Genomic DNA, 20,950 nt, shown 5'->3' with positions numbered 1-20,950 from the left:
ATGTTCCGACTTTATTGTCTGGTTGAAGGGGAATGATTCTGATGGTGAGTATTTTAGGCCATATAGAAAGAGAAGGCAATTCAATGGCTAGGGTAAAGGAATAAATTTGGGGACCAGGAAACATTTGGATAACTCTTCTTATACCTCCAGATAGGCAGTTACCTCCCTTATCATTCTTGCCTCCCCTGCCAGGTAATGGCTGCTGGTATCTCCTTTTGAATTTTAAGGCCAAGAAATATCTGTGTCATAGTCTGCATAATCCAATAAACCATGTAGCATTCACACACCTTACACCAGCAACCCCCTTCTTCATCTTTGCCTTTCCCCCCCTCTTTGGACATTTTTTCACCCCCCAGTTCCCAACTGATGAGTTACTGACTGCTAGGAGCAGTAATAACAGCAACCACAACAAATACATAAGAAAATAAAAAGCCTCAGATACTTTGCTTGAGATGGACTTGAGAGCTGGTGGAGAGGTTTGGTACAGAACTCTTGGCACCAAACACATACTCTTAAAGCTGTGAAATCCATCCTTAAGTCACCCCAACTCAATTCTGGATCTTTCTTGAGACCCCTGAGGTCTTCATGCTTCCTGCTTCTTTTGATGGTACCCTACTTCAGCCTGGCCACCAGAGGGGCCCATGCTACAGACCTATTCCCTTTAATATTGTGTGATCTTTCACCACAATATATGTGCCCAGTGAGCTATTTTTGGCAGAACTCTTCAGTGTTGAAAAGAACAAGGAATCTTTGCAAATATGTTAGAGGCTGATAATGACCTAGCAAGTTATCCTATTTTTAGGTCATATAATATAGTACATTGTGTGAGATTCTTTGTGGCAGGAATGGGTGGGAATTTAATACTTGCCAGATTTTGCCAAGTAAGGAGGGTAAAGAGTGTAATAGTAGAATCATGAGCTCTAAAATTCTTCAAAACGGGATTTGAGTCCTATTACTTGTATGGCCTTGCATAGATTACCTAATTTCAGTGAGTCTCAGTTTCCTCATCTGGGAAATGGGAATAAAAATAATAAAATAACAATGCTTACCTTTATAGGGCTCTTGGGAAGATTCAAGGAAACAATGAATATAAACCTATTTTTTTACAGTGCCTGCCTGTCACAGAATAAGGACTGAGCAATTTCATTCATTTTATTAATTATATAATATAAATTGCCTCTGACTACAAGAAGAGATCCTTTAATCATAGGGTATGTGGATTGACAAGACAATAGGACTCCCCATCAGCTAGGCTTTGAGGCTGCTAGAGAGATAGCAAAAATAACCTTTTAGGCCAAGTTCTCTGCATTTTTAACCCTGTCCAGGATCTAAGGTGTTAGGGGTGGCATGAGTTGGGTCTTTCTGAGCTTCTACTGGTTTACTCTGGGGGTGAGGTATAATGGGGAGAAAGGGAAAGCAGAACTGGAGGCAAAGCTAAAGACTATTTATTTATTTAAAACCTTATTATTGGAAGTATTACATATGTCCCCCTTTTTCCCTCATCGACCTCCTCCAGGCCATCCCTGCCCCTCGCCCCAGGCCCTCACCACCCTATTGTCTATGTCCATGGGTTATGCATATATGCATACAAGGTCTTTGGTTGATTACCTTCCACCCACCCACCTTCCCCAGCCTTCCCTCAAAGATTCCACACTCTGTTCCATGCTTGCATGTCTCTGGATCCGTTCATCAGTTTATTTTGTTAGATTCCACATACGAGTGAGATCATGTGATACTTGTCTTTCTCTGAAAGCTAAAGACCTTTTAAATGGAAGCATTGAAGGAGGAAAAGACACAAAGAAGAAAGAAGAAGAGGAGGAAGAGGGGAATTGGTAGCTAGTATGACTATTGCAGCCACTTCTCTAAGATAAGAAATCAATCTTTTCCTGACCAGGACTTGAACCATGACCTCCTGGTTTGTAGGTTGACACTCAACCACTGAGCCACACCAGCCGGGCTCGGCTTGATGGTTTTGGTGGTCAAATGCCCATTGGTGAAGGTATGGAATGTAGAGAAGTGACCTTTTATCCCTTGTATGACTTCTTACTAACACCCATGGGCATTTTGAGGATTGGCTTTGCATAGGTTGCTGAAGATGTTTTTAAAACAATGTGCCACAAAATCCATGTTACAGTTACTGCTTTGGGCATATATCCATCAGGGCTCAAGGAGCCAGTATGAATGATCATCAAATTGGTCTCTTCTATCTAGGATCCCATGAAGGCATTCACATCTGTTCCTAGGAACATAAGAAAACAGAAGTTCTAGAGGTAACTAGTTGGTCTCGAGCCTGCTAAGAGCTGCTGCTCTTGGACCCTGCTGGGAAAATGCCAGTTATGCTGACTAACACAGAAAGCCCTGATTTTTGCATGGCAGTGGTTGTATCATGAGTGGAACATGGTATCAACCCCCCCCCCAAATGAACTCTGCCATGCAGTGGGGTGATTGTACACATCAGAGCCATTCTGATTGATGGTGGCTCATGGAGTGGGACTTCTGGAGCTCACCGTGTGAGTCCAAGATCTGGTTGAACCTCTGGTGCCTTCCTGCCAACTTCATGCAAGGAAAAGATGAAGGGGGACTGGTGGCTCTTCTGCACTGGAGGTTAGCTTATTTTATGATTAATAAGGGGAATGGGAGCCCTTTCTGGTATTTTCATTTCTGGGAGAAGCTCAGGTTCCTCAATAAGTTGACTTCCTGGGAGCAGACATTTCCTTTAGAATTGGCTGGGTGGTTTCAAGGAGGAAGGTATTTGCCATCATTCTCTCACCCTTGCTGTTTCTCAGAATGATCAACTCCAGAACTCTTCATCAACTGATTGGCATATACACACACTCTGGTTGAGGAGGACACTACTATAGCAATATTTGAAAGGGGTTGGAGACATTCTCGTGCAGGTAGGGAAAGCCATCTCTAACACGGTGAGCCTTCAGGAGGCTTTTGCATGTTCTAACATTTTGGCAGAGCCTAACCTGCTCAGCTGTCAATTCACTTGAAAGAGCGTCAACTTATGTTCTTCAAAAGAAGTGTTTGTGGTGGGGTGGACTGGGGGAAGGGAGCCAACAACACCCTCATTGGCTTTTCAATGAGTTCTGTGTTGCAGCTTACATGGTTCCAAACTTACCCTACTTTTGGCTTCTTGCTCAATTAGAGCTAGGGCCTGGAGGACTTGTATCTGTTTTCCATTGTTGTGCAACGAGTGCAAAAATGTTTAGTGTCTTACAACAATGCAAATTATCTCTCAGTTCCAGGAGTCAAGAGTCCAGGCACGGTACAGCCAAGTCCTCTTCTCAAAGCCTCACAAGCCTGAAATAAGTGTATCAGCGAGAAATAAGGGCTCATCTGAGGTTCCAGGTTTTCTTCCAAACAGATTGTTGTCAGAATTCAATTTTTTGAGGTTGTAGGGTGAGGTATCTGTTTTTTGTTTGTTTGTTTGTTTGTTTGTTTGTTTGTTTGTTTTGATAGCTGTCAACCAAGGGTTGCCCTCAGCTACTAGAGGCCACCTGCCATTCCTTGCCACATGGTCCTCTCTACAACCTAGCAGTTTGTTCCTTTAAGGCCAACAGGAAAGTATCTACTATAGCTTCAAATCTCTCTAACTTATATATCTGAACTCTAGACACTCTTTTAAAAGAGCTCACCTGATTAGACCAGGCCCACCCACACTCAAGGGCCAGGCATTTATAGGGCATGCACACTGGAGGTGGGGCAACAATCTTGGGAGCCATCTTAGAATTCTGACTACCACAGATTTTTTTCTAAATGAGGCCAACTGCTTTCCATTAGTGTTCTCCATTCTGGGAAGGCAGCAAAGTTGTCAAGCAGTCTTCTGAATCCTTGAACCTGAACCAGATGTGCTTAAAATTTTTCAACAATCTTGGAACACAGGCCTGCCTCTCTCTCTCTCTCTCTCTCTCTCTCTCTCTCTCTCTCTCTCTCTTTCTCTCTCCTAGAACTCTTGTTGAGCCCTCAAGTCAGACAATCTGAGAAGGAATAAAGCAACTCTGGAGCTTAAGCACCTGGGGTTGACAGAGAGTGAGAGAGCAAGCATTTAAACAATAGCTGATAATGCAGCTTTATGTATCTGCTGGGCCAGACTTTCTGATGACCATTATTATATGACTTTATACTCTTTGAAAGTGGTTCTGAAGGCCTCTCATCATTTACTGGATAAAAACCTACATTATTTCCTCTTTCCTTGCTCAGCTTGCCAGCTTTTTCATAGTATTTAATGCAGAGGGATCTTTTACTGAAGTGTGTCTCAATTTTTTTTAAAAAAGGGACTACTTTTCCAACTGATCCCTATTCATCACTTCACCCTTCTTGCCCACTCCTGCATTCATCCATCTATAAAAACACCTAGCGAGCACCTTCTGTATGCCTGGTATCCAGGATAGGTGCTGATGATAATCTAGATAAGCAAAATGTGGTCCCTGTTTTCAAGGTGATAATAGCTATGACAGAGACATGTGAAAAGAGCTGAAAGCATGGAGCATGGGTGGTAACCTTTGATCTGGGTCTTAAAGAATGTCTAGGATTTCAAGGATGTGGGGATTAAGAGGTGGTATTACAGGTCAAGTGGACAGCCTTTGCAGAGACCAAAGAATGCGAAAACATGGTGTGTTTAGGGAATGACTGGTGATTCTGGGAGATCAGAACATGAGGGTGGGAGTGGGGTGGACTGCTGGTAGAATGTAGGAGGGCAGGAAGCACCAGATTGCAGAGGGCCTTGAGTGTTAAGAACTTGGCTTTCATCCTGCAGGCTGTTGGTGAACTAGTTTAAGCAAGGAAGCTCATGGTCAGATTAGTATTTTGGAGAGAACATTGTAACTTTTTTTTTTTGAGATACCAGTGAGGTGACAGTAATTTTTGCTGAATATCATAAATAAAAGTGCAATCCAAAAGCTACTGTTAAAGAGCCCTGGTACAGTTAAAAAGCAAATTAACTGAACTTTTATTAGCCACAGTGAGACACATGAAAGAAATATAGTGGTGCCTCTATGAGGAGATACTTGGGAAGCAAATCTCTGGTTAATAAAGTCAGCTTGTGGGCAAACAGAAAAAGGTTGTGCCAGTGATGGTGGCTGTAAAGTAAGAGAGTCAGGGTGTCTGTTCCTGAAACCTCCTCCATAAGGGTCAGGGCCTACCCCACCTGAGTGGGGTTCCACACCAAGGGGGTCTCGTGGCTAGGACACCTGAGAATGGACTCTATGCACCAAGGACAAGAGAGGCCCAAGAATACTTGGTTCTGCACAGGTGAATAATCTTGGGGCAGGGCCTACCTTGCTGGGAGAGAAGGCAGGTCCTACTAAGTTGGGAAACAAGGAGGTTCCTCTTCCAGGACAAGTCTTCTTCTGCCTCCCATAGCATGCCTCTACTTCTAAGAAATTGCCGACCACAAAGATGGCTCTTATATTACTTCCCCTTCCTTTTTTGAATTTGGGCATTCATTCAATAAATATTTATTAACTGCTTGCTATGTGCCAAGTACCATTCTAGGTGCTAGGAGATCCAGTGATGAACAAAATATGCAAGGTCCCTGCTTTTATGGAGTTTACATTCTGGTAGAGGAGACAGACAAGAAACCAGTAATGAAATTAGTAAAGAACATACTTTTAGGCAGTGGTGAGTGCTGTGAAGACGTTAATAAAGGATGATGTGATGAGAGAGACTGGGAGGGGCTTTAACTAGGATGATCATGGAGGTCCTCTCTGGGAAGTAACATTTGAACTGACTTGAATGCTACAAAAGAGTCAGCTGCACAGCTAATTTGGGGAAGAACCCTCCAGGCAGAGAAAGCAGCAAATGCAAAGACCCTGAGATTGAAAGGGGCAGATGTGTTGGGAGTTAGTAAGAAGGCCAGTGAGGGGAGAAAGTAAGAGGGTAGCAGGATCAGTGGGCAGTGAGGCATTGGCATTGGGGCCAGATCACATAAGGTTCAAGGTAAGGAGCTGGGATTTACTCTGAATATGATGGTAAGCCACTGCCGGGGGGTGGGGTGGGGGGGGAGGGAGGGTAGTGAGCAGAGGGCTGACATGACTGATGTGGGTGCTGTGTGCAGAATAGGGAGGCAAAGATGGATGTAGTGAGACCCATTATTGCAGTAACCCAGCAACAAGATAATGGCAGTTCAAACATGGCAAAAAATATTTGCATTTCAGAAATATAACAAAGGAAGAGTCACAGGATTTACTGTTGGATTAAATGTAGCATGGGAAGGAAATAGAGGAATCAATGACTGCTAGGCTTTAGTCTGAGGATCTGGCTAGTAGCATTTCCTGAGATGAGGAAAATGTGGGGAAGACAGTGTGAGGGGAACCAAGAAGTTGATATGTATTGTGAGGTGGAGATGGTAGCTAGGCAGTTGGTTATAGGAGTATGGAGTTCAGGGAAGAGGTCTAGTCTCAATAGAAAGATTTTGGAGTCCAGAATGTAGGTAGTATTTAAAGCCTGAATGAGATAATCTAGGATATGGTAGCCACTAGCCACATGTGTTTATTGAGCACTTGAAATGTGGCTAGCCCAAATTGAGATGTACTATATGTTTAAAATGCAACCCAGATTTCAAAGACTTAATAAGAATGTAGTAAAATATTTCACTTATATTATTTCTATAATGATTACATGTTGAAATGGCAATAATTTTGTTCTATTGAGTTAAATAAAATATTAAAAGTAACATCACCTGCTTCTTTTTGCTATTAGAAAATTTAAAATTACAAATTATGTGGCTCATAGTAACATTTTAATATAATGACATGGGTCTAGGAAGTGATTGTAGATAAATTAGAGGGAAGGCCCAGGTTAGAACCCTCGGGTGCTACAACATTTCAAATTTAGTAGAGGAGAAAGAGCCATCAAAGGAGATTAAGTAGGAACAGCCAATGAGGAAAATTAGAGGAGTGCTGTTCATGATAAAGGTAAGTGATACAATTATTCAAAAGCAGGGAGTGTCTTGCTGTTATGATGTCAAATAAGTGTCCGTTGAATTTAACAAGGGCGGTTTTGGTGAGGTGGTTTGGAAGCCATTTGGTTTGGAAGCCTGATTGGAGAGAGCACAGGAGAATAAGTGAAGACATAAATATAGTAAGTATAGATAATTCTTGAATTTTTCTTTAAAGAGATGCAGAGAAATGGGGTGGTAACAGGAAAAGGATTTCCCATCAAGGGGAGGCTTGTGTGTTTTGTTGTAGTTGTTGGTTGGTTTGTTTAGAAGGGGAGATAGCTCAGCTGATGGTGGTGCTGTCTTCGGGACCCCAGGAGTCAGTTGGGGAAATAAGGCAAGTGTGCCAAAAAAAATTTTGAGACAGTCTAAACTCAAGAGCTAGTTAAATGGAATGATAGTTAAATTGAATTATTCTATTAGTGCTTCTAGGGATTCAGATGCTGCCAAGATGCCCCCTTTCTTTGTTCTCCCTTTAGTCTTCCATATAGGGTGGGGCAAATGTAGGTTTTTGGTTGTGAATATGAGAAACAGTTTATTCTTGTATAAGTAGTCATTAATTATTGCATTATTTTCCATATGAATAACTGCAAACCTACTTTCCCCCCACCCTATATATTTTCTCTTTGGTTGTTGTTTCCCTTTCTTTTACTCCTGACAGTGGTGGATCAAGGACAATGTTAGTCTGCTGTGGCCTGGTATTTTGGAAAACAGGCTCCTTTTTTATGTACTTCTCTAAAGCTCAGAGATAGTTTATTTCTCCAGTGTCTGAGAAGTCTTCCTTAACTCTTACCCTTTGCAACAGCATGGAGGGACCTGGAGAGTATTATGCTAAGTGAAATAAGCCAGTCAGAGAAAGATAAGTACCACATGATCTCACTCATATGTGGAATCTAATGAACAAAATGAACTGATTAATTAAATAGATCCAGAGACAGAGAATCATGGAACAGATTAACAACTGTTAGAGGCAAGATGGGGGTGGAGGGTTGGGGGTGGAGAGATTAACCAGGGAATTTATATGCATGTATGCATAACCCATGGAGATAAACAATAGTGTAGTGAAGGCCTGGGAGGGGCAGGGGCGGGGTGGAGGGGGTCAATGGGAAAAAACAAAGAGGACATCTGTAATATTTTCAACAATAAAGATAAATTTTAAAAAATAAAAAATAGTTCTGAAAAAATAAAAATAAAAAGCCTTTCTTAGTGGCAGGGGTGGGGTGCTGCCATATTTATTAAGATGGTCCAGAAACTCACCAGTGATGGTCCAAGCAACTTTTCTGTTCTTCTTCTGAATTTCTGAGGGGCTTCTGAATTGCCCTACCCCTTTGCTTCTTCCAGATGTCCAGATGGAATGTATGTGTATGTGTGTGCATGTATGTGTGTGTAAACTAGTGAGCACTGTGTAGGCCTGGGGCTTAGTCATCTTCAGGCAGAATTGTGATATTGGCTGATAGTGTTTGAGTGACTTGAACAAAGTGTCAACATCAGCCAAAGCTCACCAGGAACATACCTGTTGTTGAACAAGTTGGGTTTATTATTCATTGCAGTGAGAAATAATTCACACCATAGGACTTTTCAGTGAGAGAGTCTGAAGCCATCCTGACACTAGGGCCCTGTCAGCTCTCACTGCGGTTTGGAAAGCCTTTGCTTTCCAATTCCAAGGCCTCAGTCACTCTTGCTGGGTGACCTCTCAAGTTCACCTTAACCTCAGAGCCTGTGATCACCCCTCTCTACTTCCAGAGGTGTAGAAGGGGCTTATGGCTATAAACAGCAGTACAGATGGGCATGGAGCTTATCCATGAAGCTGCAAGGACAGCCTGGGAGCAGAGAAGATCTGGAGAGGGGGCACCCCAGAACCTACTTAACCCCACTTGATGCCACTTGCTTCTTTACAGCCCTCTTGTTGTGTGTATGAATACAGCACCCTTTCTCTGGATTATGGTGCCCATCATATCCCCCCACCCAAAACTCTCATAAAAATGTCAGCATCCTATATAATAAAATAGTAACATGCAAATTGACTGTACCTCCGCTACATCCACAAGCCACACCCACCAGCCAATCAGGAGCAAATATGCAAATAACCCCAACCAAGATGGCTGCAGCCACGGAGAGCAGGAGGGAGGCTTGGGTTTCCCCGGCAATGGAGGAAGCCAAGCTTTCCGCCTGCCCTTGCAGGCCTAGGCCTCCACTCAATGCTACAAAGTTTCAATGATAGAAGATAAATAAATCACAACAAAAATGGCAGCAGCCACGGAGCTGGAGAGAGCAGGAGGCTAGGGTTGCCCCCGGCGATGGAGGAAGCCAAGCTTCTGCGGCCCTGTCCAGCCTAGGCCTCCACTCCAGGCTACAAAGTTTCTATTATAGAAGATAAATAAATCCCAACAGAAATGGCTGCCGCCATGGAGCGATCAGAAGGCTTGGCTCTGCTCCAGGCTACAAAGTTTCAATTGTAGAAGATAAATAAACCCCAGATACCAGGGCCTCTGCTTCAGTCACTGGGGGTCATGGACGGCCTGAAAACCACCACAAGCCCCTCGCCCAGGCTGCCCCACACCCCAAGGGAACCCCCACCCTGATCCGGGACACCCTTCAGGGCAAACCAGCTGGCCCCCACCCATGCACCAGGCCTCTATCCTATCTAGTAAAAGAGTAATATGCAGATCGACCATCACTCCAACACACAAGATGGCTGCCCCATGTGGTCAAAGATCCTGCCCCCATGTGGACACAAGATGGCCATCACAAGATGGTCAGCAGGGGAGGGCAGTTGGGCGGGACCAGGCCTGCAAGGGAGGGCAGTTGGGGGTGATCAAGCCTGCAGGGGAAGGCAGTTAGGGATGACCAGGCCAGCAGAGGAAGGAAGTTGGGGGTGACCAGGCCTGCAGGGAAGGGAAGTTCGGGGGGACCCAGGCCTGCAGGGGAGAGCAGTTGGGGGGTACCAGGCCTGTAGGGGAGGGCAGTTAGGGGTGATCAGGCCTGCAGGGGAGGGCAGTTAGGGGCACACAGGCTGGCAGGGGAGCAGTTAAGCATCAATCAGGCTGGCAGGGGAGTGGTTAGGGGATGATCAGGCTGGCAGGCAGAAGCAGTTAGGGGCAATCAGGAAGGCAGGTAGGAGAGCAGTTGGGAGCCAGCAGTCCTGGATTGTGAGAGGGATGTCTGACTACCCGTTTACGCCTGTTCCCACCTGGTTCGGGCCTAAATGGGCAGTCGGACATCCTTCGAGGGGTCCCAGATTAGAGAGGGTGTAGGCTGGGCTGAGGGACACCCCCCCCACACACACACAAAATTCGTGCACCGGGCCTCTAGTTGATTTATAAAAGCTTGAATATCAACTGACATGCTTCCCTAGACCTATCATTCCTAGCTTTTGCTAGAAGGCTAGATTGAGTTGAAAATTCACAGTTGACTCTCAATTGATTATCTGCACTAATGGGAAAGAGCATAGGAATGGATAATTTTCCCACAACATGGAATCAGTAAAGGTGGGATTTTTTTTTGGTGGTCACTCTGATTGTTTCCAACTTTTGTCTGTGTAAAACAATGCTGTGATAAGCATTCTTGCATGTATATTTTTATATACAAGAGTGAGTATATCCACAGGGTAAAGTTCTAGCAGTGATGCTACTGAATCAAAAGGTATATGCATTTTTTATTTTGATACTGTAAAATTGTTCTTTACAGAGCAATTCACATTCCATGATGTATGAGAGTGTCTATTTTTCGCATACATTCAGCAATGGAACATTGTCAAAATTAAAATTTTTTTTGACAACCTGAAAGGGGAAAATGCTAGCTTGATATATATTTTTTAAATATGATTTTATTGATTTGAGAGAGAGAGAGAGAGAGAGAGAGAGAGAGAGAGAGAGAGAGACAGAGAGGAACATCGATGTGAGAGAGAAACATCAATTGGTTGCCTCCCAATTGGGGCCAGGATTGAACCTGCAACCCAGATATGTGCCCTTGACTGGGAATAGAACCTGAGACCCTTTGGTGCACAGGCCTATGATCTAACCATTGAGCACATTGGCCAGTGCTAGATTAAGTTTTTTACATTTGTCTTTTTTGGGGGGTGGGTAATAGCTTTATTGAGATATAATTCACATACTATACAATTAATCAATTTAAGGTATAAGAATCAATGCATTTTAATATATTCAAAGATTTGTGTAACCATCATGACAATTGATTTTAAGACATTTTCACTACCACAAAAAGAAACCCTGTTTGCCCTGGCTGGGTAGCTCAGTTGTATATTACACATTTTGCTGATTTGACAAAAAAAATAGGTATAATTTTAGTTGATTTACAACAAGATAATTATCTACCCTTTTTGCTCCAAAGTGGCTTTAAAAAAATAAGGTACCTATACTTCTTTATAAGGATTTCTGGTACCAAGAATTAACCAATCAGACCCAACCCTATTATGTGACGTGACCAATAATATGAAACTCTATTATATGACCTATATATTTATGATTCAAGGCAGGGCATTTACACCAGACACCTATTGTTGTGATGACTGCTGTCATTTTTAATTTGACAATCTAAGGGAAAAGAGGTCAGTGCCCCTGACTAGTCAGGTATTGTATGTTTTTAAAATTCTTGTGGTACACCGGTTAAAAATCGCTGCTCTAACAGAAGGATAAGGAGTAGGGTAAAATGATTGTATTATGTTCTAGATATCAAATGATGATCTTTTGCTTTTTTTACTCTATATTTTACTTTAGTGATCCTACTATGGCTGCATCACTAAGGGAAGCTTCTGCCAATCTGGAAGTTCTGGAGGCCAGTGATGAGGGTAAGTAACTCAATAAAATCTTGATAACTAGAACTAGATTTGTTTACTATGTTTAACAACCCTAGAAAAGAAAATAAAGTCACAAGCAAACAAATTCATATCAAATTTCTAACATTAGGCTCAGTCCACATTTACTTTTTAGTCTTCTAACCTCTTCACTTTCATTTCCAATCTGATACTCAAAAGTTTGCCTGAGGCCCTGCAATCTTATTTGGGGATGGTTAATAAGTTCTACTTACTAAGGCAGGGCAAGTATTTCTGTTTAATCAGGAAAAAAATCAGAGCAGCCCATGATCAGAGAGATTCAACTGAGGTTTTACTATAGTTAGTAATCCAGATTTAACCAAGAGTAAAGGGGGGATAGAAACAAAAGATGCCACCATAGGCTTCTGTTAAATAGTATTCAATTAAAACTTTTATTGTTGCAAAACTTACTCTGATGTTTATCATTGCCTAAATTATGGTGCCAACTATGAGTGATGGGTGTCCATGAGTGATAGAAAGGGAGGCAAAAGTCACTAAACAATGATAAGCTTTATTGATACCAAAAAAAGGAAAAAGAGGAATCTAAGACATGAAATGAGATATTGAACTTAAAGACAAAACTGATTTTAACAACTCACTGAGTTGTTCTCAATTTTTGCTGCGCTTTCTTAGTAGTGTATGGTGTAGAAAGACTTGGTATGGAAGGACAGAGAGAGGGGAACCTTTTGGGGGCTTCCTGGAGGCCTGACTTCACTAATGATGTGGGGTGGAGGATACTGAGCATGGTGCATGGATCTTTGAGGAGAGAGTTTGGGTATTCATCTCTGTGTCACCATTGTTTAGTATTGGGCCTCAGAGAGAGTGATTAGACAGTCAAAATATATACCGAATGAAATAAATAAATGAATGATAGGCCCCCTCACCTAGGCAGCCCAAACACTAAACCAACTGACCTATCTTTTTGTATATGAGCTAGACATAGGCCTACAAAAGAAGATGACAATGCAATGCAGCTTGGTGAAGAATGAAGGTAAGGAAATGCCTTTTCTATATTCCCAAGATTTTTTGTTGTTAATCTTCACCCGAGGATATCCTTCCATTGATTTTTAGAGAGAGTGGAAGGGAGAGGGAGAGACAGAGAGAAACATTGATATGAGAGAAACATCGATATGAGAGAGACACATTGGTTGGTTGCTTCCTGCATGCACCCCCACCAGTGCCAGGGATTGAGCTTGCAACCGAGGTACGTGCCCTTGACCTGATTCAAACCTGGGACCCTTCAGTCTGAGTGACAACGCTCTATCCACTGAGCCAAACCGACCGGGGCCCTAAGATTTTTTTTTTAAAGTCTAAACATTTGGGTACATTTTTAGTGTTAGTCATTGCTAGCCAGAGAATAAGGTAGTTATTGGGAGGTTGAAGGGAAGAAAAGCTAGTTAGAAATGTTTTCTTTCCAAGCAGCAGTGCAAGAGAACAAGGTCACCATTATGTGATGCATTTTTAAAGCTAAGTTCAACTTAGATGAGCTGCCTGTGTGCATGGTGGATAAGCAAATATACAATCCAGCAGCAATGATTCCATCATTGGATTTAATGGTGTTTTCTTCTCTGGGGGGGAAACCTTACTGCCATGGGCCATTTTCTGGCATGTGACACACTGCAGGCCCTCATTGGATGAGGATGTTGAAAGCTGCTGCCTGTTTGAGAATACATAGTCCTTAGGCTTGGATAGGGAAATGAATGGCTCGGTTATAGAAGTCCAGATATCTGTCAGCTCTCAGTTGTCAGCTCACTGACCACCACTGCTGTACCTTATGGGGCATAAAGTACCCAGTGTATAGGTGACCTACATAAACATTGCTGGATACAAGTGTGGGTTTTGACCCAAATCTGCTGTATAGGTCTATCTACCCTTACACTTTTAGCAAATCTTGAAACCAACCCTCACAGGACTCAGCTGCTGGCAATTTAAAGGCACCCCTTTATAAAGAAAGCTTGAAAGACCAATTTATACACTTGAATACATGGCAACTATCTCGGATTCCATTAAGAGTTCAAAAGTAACATAGCATTTGGACAGTTCCCAGCTTTGTAGCTCACACCCAGGGCTGGTCTCCATACATGGAGTCTGATGTGGTTCATGATGGGGAGGTCTCCTAATCCAGAGTAGGCTTAACCCTTTGCACTCACTTGCTTTTTTCTCGATTCCTTTATTCTAATGCTACCGTGTCGAGTCACACTCGACATCCGAGTGCAAAAGGTTAAGACTTGGCATCTTGCAGCTTGCCTTGCACTGTGCTACTTGTTAAAGGGATTTTAAAGAGGGCCTGCCTACAACCTTGATGAGGGGGCAGTACTAAGACTTAGAACTATATCTTATTCCTTTCACATGATACCCAAAATGTAGTAAGTGCTTGATGTTAATAAATATTTGTGGAATAGATGAATAGACTAATTAATGTGCAGACTAGAGAGCATTCAGATACAAATGCTTTTTTGGTGCTAACACTCAAGTTTTAGGTATGCAGAGAGAAGCGTGAAATTGAGAGAAAAGTGAATGCCTAGTGAGTTAGGCCTAAACAGAGGCTGCCCAAACACCACACAGAATCTGGGGCCTGAGCTTCTGCACTTACCAGCAAATCAGATACTTTGTCACACCAAAAAGTTGCCAGGTCGATTCCAGGTCAGAGCACATGCCTGAGTTTCGGGCTTAATCCCCAGTAGGGGGTGTGCAGGAAGCAGCCTATCAATGTTTCTCTCTCTCCCTCTCCCTTCCTCTCTCTAAAATCAATTAAAAAACATTAAAAAAAAAAAAAAGAAGAAGAACAAACCAGCCCTGACTGGTTTGGCTCAGTGGATAGAGCGTCGGCCTTCGAACTGAAAGGTACCAGGTTCGATTCCGGTCAAGGGCATGTACCTTGGTTGCAGGCACATCCCCAGTAGGAGGTGTGCAGGAGGCAGCTGATTGATGTTTCTCTCTCATCGATGTTTCTAACTCTCTATCCTTCTCCCTTCCTCTCTGTAAAAAATCAATAAAATATATTTTAAAAAAGAAAAAAGAAAAAAAGAACAAACCAAATGAATGGTGCTGTGGTCCCTGGTAGCAAGAGCCAAGATCTACAGGGCACCTGGGATCATAGTCCTTCTTCATATCACAGAGACCCTGTTTCCTCTCTTGTCTTCCCTTCCACCATCACACTATGTATCACTTTCATTCCTAACTTCTAGGAAAGAAGAAATCTAAATTTAAAGCCTTCAAGAATTTTTTTGGCAAGAAGAAGAGAAAAGAGCCTGAAGGTATCCAGAGAAGAAGCAGCAGCCTGAAACCAAGCTCGTCCAACAGCAGTATCAACAACTCTTCTCTGAATCTGGTTCAGGAAAGTCAACAACCTACATTTAGGTAATCTCTGGGGGACTGGTGTGAGGGGGTTAGAGGAGGATGGGGACAGGGTAAGGGGCAGATTGCTAGACCCAGGTCCCCCTTTGGTAGCCAATCACTGATGGGCCTTTGGTTCCAGGGACTTTTGGCCTCCATGACTGTGGAGGCTGGGTCGGTGGCCATTGTCAATGCAGCCATTTCCCAGTGCCCTTTCTCTGTGCTCATGTGTAGACTTGTCGTCTGGGCCGCACAGCTCAATGGGTTGGAACATGGTATATGCACACCCCATTCCCCAAGAGCTCTTGGTGGAGGGCGCAGTAGATCAAGGAAACCCTCCCCTGTCATAGCTACAAGAACTTGAGAAATGGGGTCTACCACTAGAGCTGCAGGCCTCTGTTTTATAAGGTAATAATAGCCTACATTATTCAGGAAGCTTGGTCTTGTTTGCTTGCCTGGCCCTCAGACTGCAGATCTGTGATTGCTGGGTGAGGGGAGCTAGATCTCAGAATGCGTGAATAAAGTATCAGTGAAGCCATCTAGCTGAGTTGGGGGTATAAGTGTGAAGTCACTGTATTAATGTAAAAATGAACAAATAAGTAAGCAAGCAAGCAAAGAACCCAAATCCATTTCTCCCTCTATCCCAGGAGACTAGGGGAAATGTTACAACTGTTCACAGAAGGGATGGGGAAAATTGTTTCTGCCCCTGCCACCCCTATTCAAAGTTTCATCTGTGATGCCCCATTTTCCATATCCTATTGTGGGAAATCTGGACACCCAGTACCACCAGCTGTTCCTAGCTCAATTGGATCCCCCACTATGGAGTTGCACTTGGGCCTGTTCTCCTGACCTTAAACTCTAGACTTATCTGAACTCCCCACAGAGCTCACCTGTGCTGCTTCTCATTCTCTTAAGGCTTTGCTTAGTGGTGATGAGACAGTTAGCAAACATGTTATACTGTCCCCTAACAGTTAGCAAATAAGGGTCCTTAAGGAGGACCTTAATGAGTGCAATGAATATGAGGAATTTCAGATAGCTTTGCTAGTGGGAGAGATGGTTTTGGACAAGGGCTTGTTTCATACCTCACAAATCATACCATTATAGACCATGGCCTTATAGCTCCAAATAAGGCTAAGACAAGCCCTGCTAAAAACAGAAGGGTGGGGTGGGGAGGGGCATTTGGGTTGACTCTATGCTGTCTCTACAGATTGGCAAGGGCTGTCTCCACTAAAATTGTATATTTTCCCTTCTTACTTGCCCTTCCCCCTCCAAAATGGTCCATTTAGTCTTCCACGTTCTCCACAGGTGCATCTCTCTGAGGTGGGCGGGGAAAGGAGGGAAGGAGAGAGAGTAAGAATGAGAGGGAAAGGGAGTGCATATAAGTGCATGAGTGAGTTCATACATGAGTAAGGAACTGAGGTAGGTCTTTATTTTGCAAGGAGCATAAATTAATTGAGTATAACGTGGGATGTCTGAGGATCACTCCTGACCCCAGTTTCTTGCTTAATGTTATGTGAATTTTACCTCAACTATAGTCTACATATTGAAATCCAAGAGTCACTTACTTGCTTGTAAACAATTTTGGGTGAATGATTAACATGTGATTACACAGCATCTCCAGCAGTAATTGGTTCTGTTGTCACATGATGTGACTTTTTGCAGCACTTTTAACGCGTGCAAATGTTCCACAGATGCTAAGCCATACCCCAGCCATGTGCATTTGTTAATCGCAGTGACTGGTGAATGCACACATTTACTAGGCCTATTCAGTATAAATTTAAAATTACAGTAATACATATAGAAAACTTTTCTGTGAAATTAAACTTTTATATATTCATAATTTTAATTACACAAACATGTCTACATAAGAAAAACAGGTAAACTAATTTTTCAATTTTTAACATATGCATTTGGAAAACCTAACTTTATTATATAACAGACTTTCCGCTTTAACAGACATCCTTTTGCTTGAATTAGTCCGTTATATTGAGGTTTTACTGTATTTAATTTTTATGAAATCCACTTATCTATTTTTTCTTTTGTTGCGTAAGCTTTTTGTGTCATATCTAAGACATTGCCAAATCCAGGTCATGAACATATACCCCTATGCTTTCTTCTAAGAGTTTAAGCTCTCATATTTAGGTTTTTGACCAATATTGAGTTAGTTTTTATATACAGGGTGTCCCAAAAATGTATATACATTTTGAATGATTATAAAGTCAGTGTTTATGAACATACAGTTCATTTAAAAAATTTAAAACTATCTATAGAAATGAATACTTTCTTTTGCCAATGCCTGTTTTCAAACGGATGACTGTTCTGGTCCAGGCACTACTGATAATGAAGCAATGGAATCTCAAACATCAGGAATCATTTTGTTCAGTATTTTTGTGCGCTCAATTCGTTGATTGTTGCCAGTTTTATACTGTAAACTGTATTTTTTATGAATCCCTATAAAAAAAGTCTAGTGGCACTTTAGGATGAATTTTCTTTGTTCAAAACTTAATCTGGCTTTACCCATTATTTAAAATTAGTTAACCCTGAAAAAGAGTGAAAATTAAGTGAGTTATCAGCTGTTAAAGTGTGTATACATTTTGGGGGGATACCCTATATATTGTGAGATAAGGGTTCAACTTTATTCTTTTGCACGTGGCTATCCAGTTGTCCCAGCACTGTTTGTTGAAAAAACTATTATTTCCCCCACTGAATGGTCTTAGCACCCTTGTTGTAAATCATTTAACCAGAGGTGAGTGAGTTTGTTTCTGGATTCTCAGTTCTATTCCATTGATCTGTGTCTATTCTTAGGCCAGTGCCAAACTGTAGCTTTGTAGTCAGTTTTGACAGTGGCAAATATGAGTCCTTCAAATTTCTTCTTTTTCAAGATTGTTTTGGCTATTTTTGTTCTCTTGCATTTCATTGTGAATTTTAAGATCAGCTTGTTCATTTCTGCAAAAAGAAAAGTTTAAAGGCAGCTGGAATTTCATTTAATATCTTATGAACAACTTTCTGTGTCAGCATTTATGCATCTCCACCCTCCTTCTGTGATGTCTTTCATAGGCCATATTATAGATATACATGTGTCTTTGGTTCCTATGGCCCTTGGACTGCTTTTACAAGACTGTTTCCTTCTTTTCTAGGGTCAGGAAAAGCATGAGCAAATCCCTGTCCCATGAAAGCATCTTCATGTTGGAGTCTGAGCCTGAAAGCCCACAACGTAAAATATACCCCTCTCCAGAGCTCCAGAGTGGCAGATCTCTGGAGGTAATACTGAACTTGAATATCAGTGCCTATTTGGACTACTACTCCTCCATTTCCTATTCTTACCCCACCAAAAAAAAGGAGGGAGGAATTTGGCCCTACTTCTTTGCTGATTCTACCCCTACAGGGCTCTTGTAAACATTGAATGAGAGAATGTACTTTAAATATATGATGTGCTTACCTAGTGCCTGGCACATAGTATTGACTAGTGTTACTATATTCACTTCTTTTGACACACCCAAGAATTTAAGTATTATGACAGTGACATCCCACTGTTAATGTGCAAGTATTCCAACCTCCATGTTTTTTTTCTTCCACAGAGATCTCATGTTTCCAGAACTCTGTCTATCACTAGTAGTGTGCATAGATCTGTTTCTGGAACTCTGCTTGGAGTTATGCCTCATTACGTGCACAGAAGTGGAATCTGGATTGGAGGCTCCAAGATCACTGAGGTAATAGAGTAGATTTGTTCAAAGTATGGCATCTGAGTCAAATAGACAGACCTATACTTGAATTCTTGATCTGCTACCTATTGGCTCTGTAACCTTGGACTGATTGCTTAACCTCCATGAACCTTCCTTTCCCCATTTACAATGAGTATAATATTAATATATACCTCAAAGGGTTGCTTGTGAGGCTTGATAAAGACTCATAGAGGTTTAAGAAATTGCTCAGGATCTCCCAGTTAGTAAGTGATAGACCTGGAAATCTGACCCAGTTGTGTTGACTTAAAAACCTGTGGTCTTTCCATTAGCACAGTCTCTAAGATGCTCAACTTCTTTGTACCTGCTTCAACAGGGAGAAGGTTACACATTTAGTCTTCACAAAATGCAACATGTGAGTTCAATCCCCAGTCAGGGTACATAGAATAATCAACTAATGAATACATAAATAAGTGGAACAACAAATTCATGTCTCTCCCTCCCTCCATCTCTGGGAAGGCCACACAGGGAAGAGACCCTTCTCCACTGAAGAGATGATTATTCTGTATTTGGCAAAAGGTTACTTGGGTTTATTTTTTATTGATTGATTGATTTGGGAGAGGGAGGGAGGGAGAGACAGAGAGAAAAGGCTATTGGTGTGTGAGCTAAGGCTATTGATCTTTCGTTTGAATAGGTACTAAAAGTGAAAACAGGGAGGTAGAAGATTCTTCCTTTGGCATGTTTTTTAACTTTTGGTTCTTAGTCCTTTAACCATTAAGCAACAAGAAAACACCCATAATTTTGAGGAAAGTACCCAAGTTTTAACTTTTTTCCTTTTATACTCCTCCTTTTTTTTAAATTTCTTTATTGATTAAGGTATCACATATTTGTCCTCATCCCCCCATTCCCATCCCACACCCCTCCCCACACATGCCCCCACCCCCCTGTTGTCCTTAACTGCTGGTTAGGCTCATATGCCTGCACACAAGTCCTTTGGTTGATCTCCCCCTTTACCCCCACCCTTCCCTACCCTCCCCCCAAGGCCCAACAGTCTGATCCATGCCTTCTTGTTTCTGGGTCTGTTCTTGTTCATCAGTCTATGTTGTTCATTATTTCCCCTAGATGAGTGAGATCATGTGCTATTAGAAATACACTTATAAGAACCGAAAATGAGACAAGCAATAATGGTTATGGTGACAGGCAAATGAATCAGTCTGTAGTGAGTTTCTTTCTGGGCCAACAGTTCTTTTGAGACCCAATTTCAATGTCCAACAGTTCCTTATGTGTACATGTAAGCACTGACATTTCAGTTCTGGATGGTGGACAAATGGTGGTAATGCAGGTCCGACTCTGTCTGGTTTGGTCCTGGGCAATCTGCAGTGATGCACAGCTGCTAACTGCTAGTATAGGAAGGCCTCATCAGCGTCTTCCGTCTCTGGACTGCTTCTCTTCTGTCTTCATGGCTGGAGTAGTCCTGTCGATTCCTCTCTTGCTGGAATCCACATGGTCTCGGAGTTGTTTTCTGAAAATATACAAACATATTCTCGACCAAAGGTTAATAAAGGAATATTTTCTATAAATTTGACTGGGGATCCTTTTTCAATTTTTGCCCAAATGATTTTCCTCTGGCTTGTTTTGTCACCTTGTGTGTTTTTCATGGGTGTCTTGCTTTTAGCCTTACAATTAATTTTCTAAAGTATTAATTTTCTAGATGTAATTTACTTACAGGATATTTTTCCTTACATGATATTCCTCTACTATCCCCTCCTTTTTTGATTTAAATGTTAGGAGGCTTTTGAAAATTTTATAATGTAGTCTTGATGGCTTTTAAATTTTAATTTTTGCACTATAATATTATTGTTTTAGGTTCATTATATGGTGCACAATTTTATCATGAGATGAAGTACCAATAAAAATTTTAATTGACACTTTAGGAACACCTTTTTATCAGGTACAATTAATTTTTCTAGAATATTCACTTGTTTCAACTAGCCAATTTAAATTTGCCTGAAAACTTGACTACTATTTTACTGTCAAATTTATTACTCTAACAATAATCTTGTTTTACCCTGTAAATATTGGTGGAAGGGATTATTTGCCTTCTTGAGTAGGTCCTGAGCATTCCTGGTGGTAGGCTGGATTTAGATATCGTAAACCCAC

At 41.9% G+C, this 20,950-nt stretch overlaps 1 protein-coding gene across 1 annotated transcript in view; it reads left to right on the top strand.

The window, feature by feature from the left end:
* Positions 1-20,950, top strand: part of KIAA1210 — a gene marked incomplete at both ends in the record, with an annotated part of 57,785 nt that overhangs the window by 18,524 nt on the left and 18,311 nt on the right. The window contains 3 exons of the mRNA XM_079764572.1: positions 11,680-11,750; positions 14,963-15,031; positions 18,762-18,820. Coding sequence (XP_079620698.1) covers positions 11,680-11,750; positions 14,963-15,031; positions 18,762-18,820 — 199 coding nt within the window. The remainder of the gene's footprint in view (positions 1-11,679; positions 11,751-14,962; positions 15,032-18,761; positions 18,821-20,950) is intronic.

The sequence above is a fragment of the Cnephaeus nilssonii genome (genome assembly GCF_951640355.1).
Source record: "Cnephaeus nilssonii genome assembly, chromosome: X".
Taxonomy (NCBI): domain Eukaryota; kingdom Metazoa; phylum Chordata; class Mammalia; order Chiroptera; family Vespertilionidae; genus Cnephaeus; species Cnephaeus nilssonii.
The sequence above is the reverse complement of the archived record's forward strand: the minus strand, read 5'-3'. Positions and strand labels throughout refer to the sequence as shown.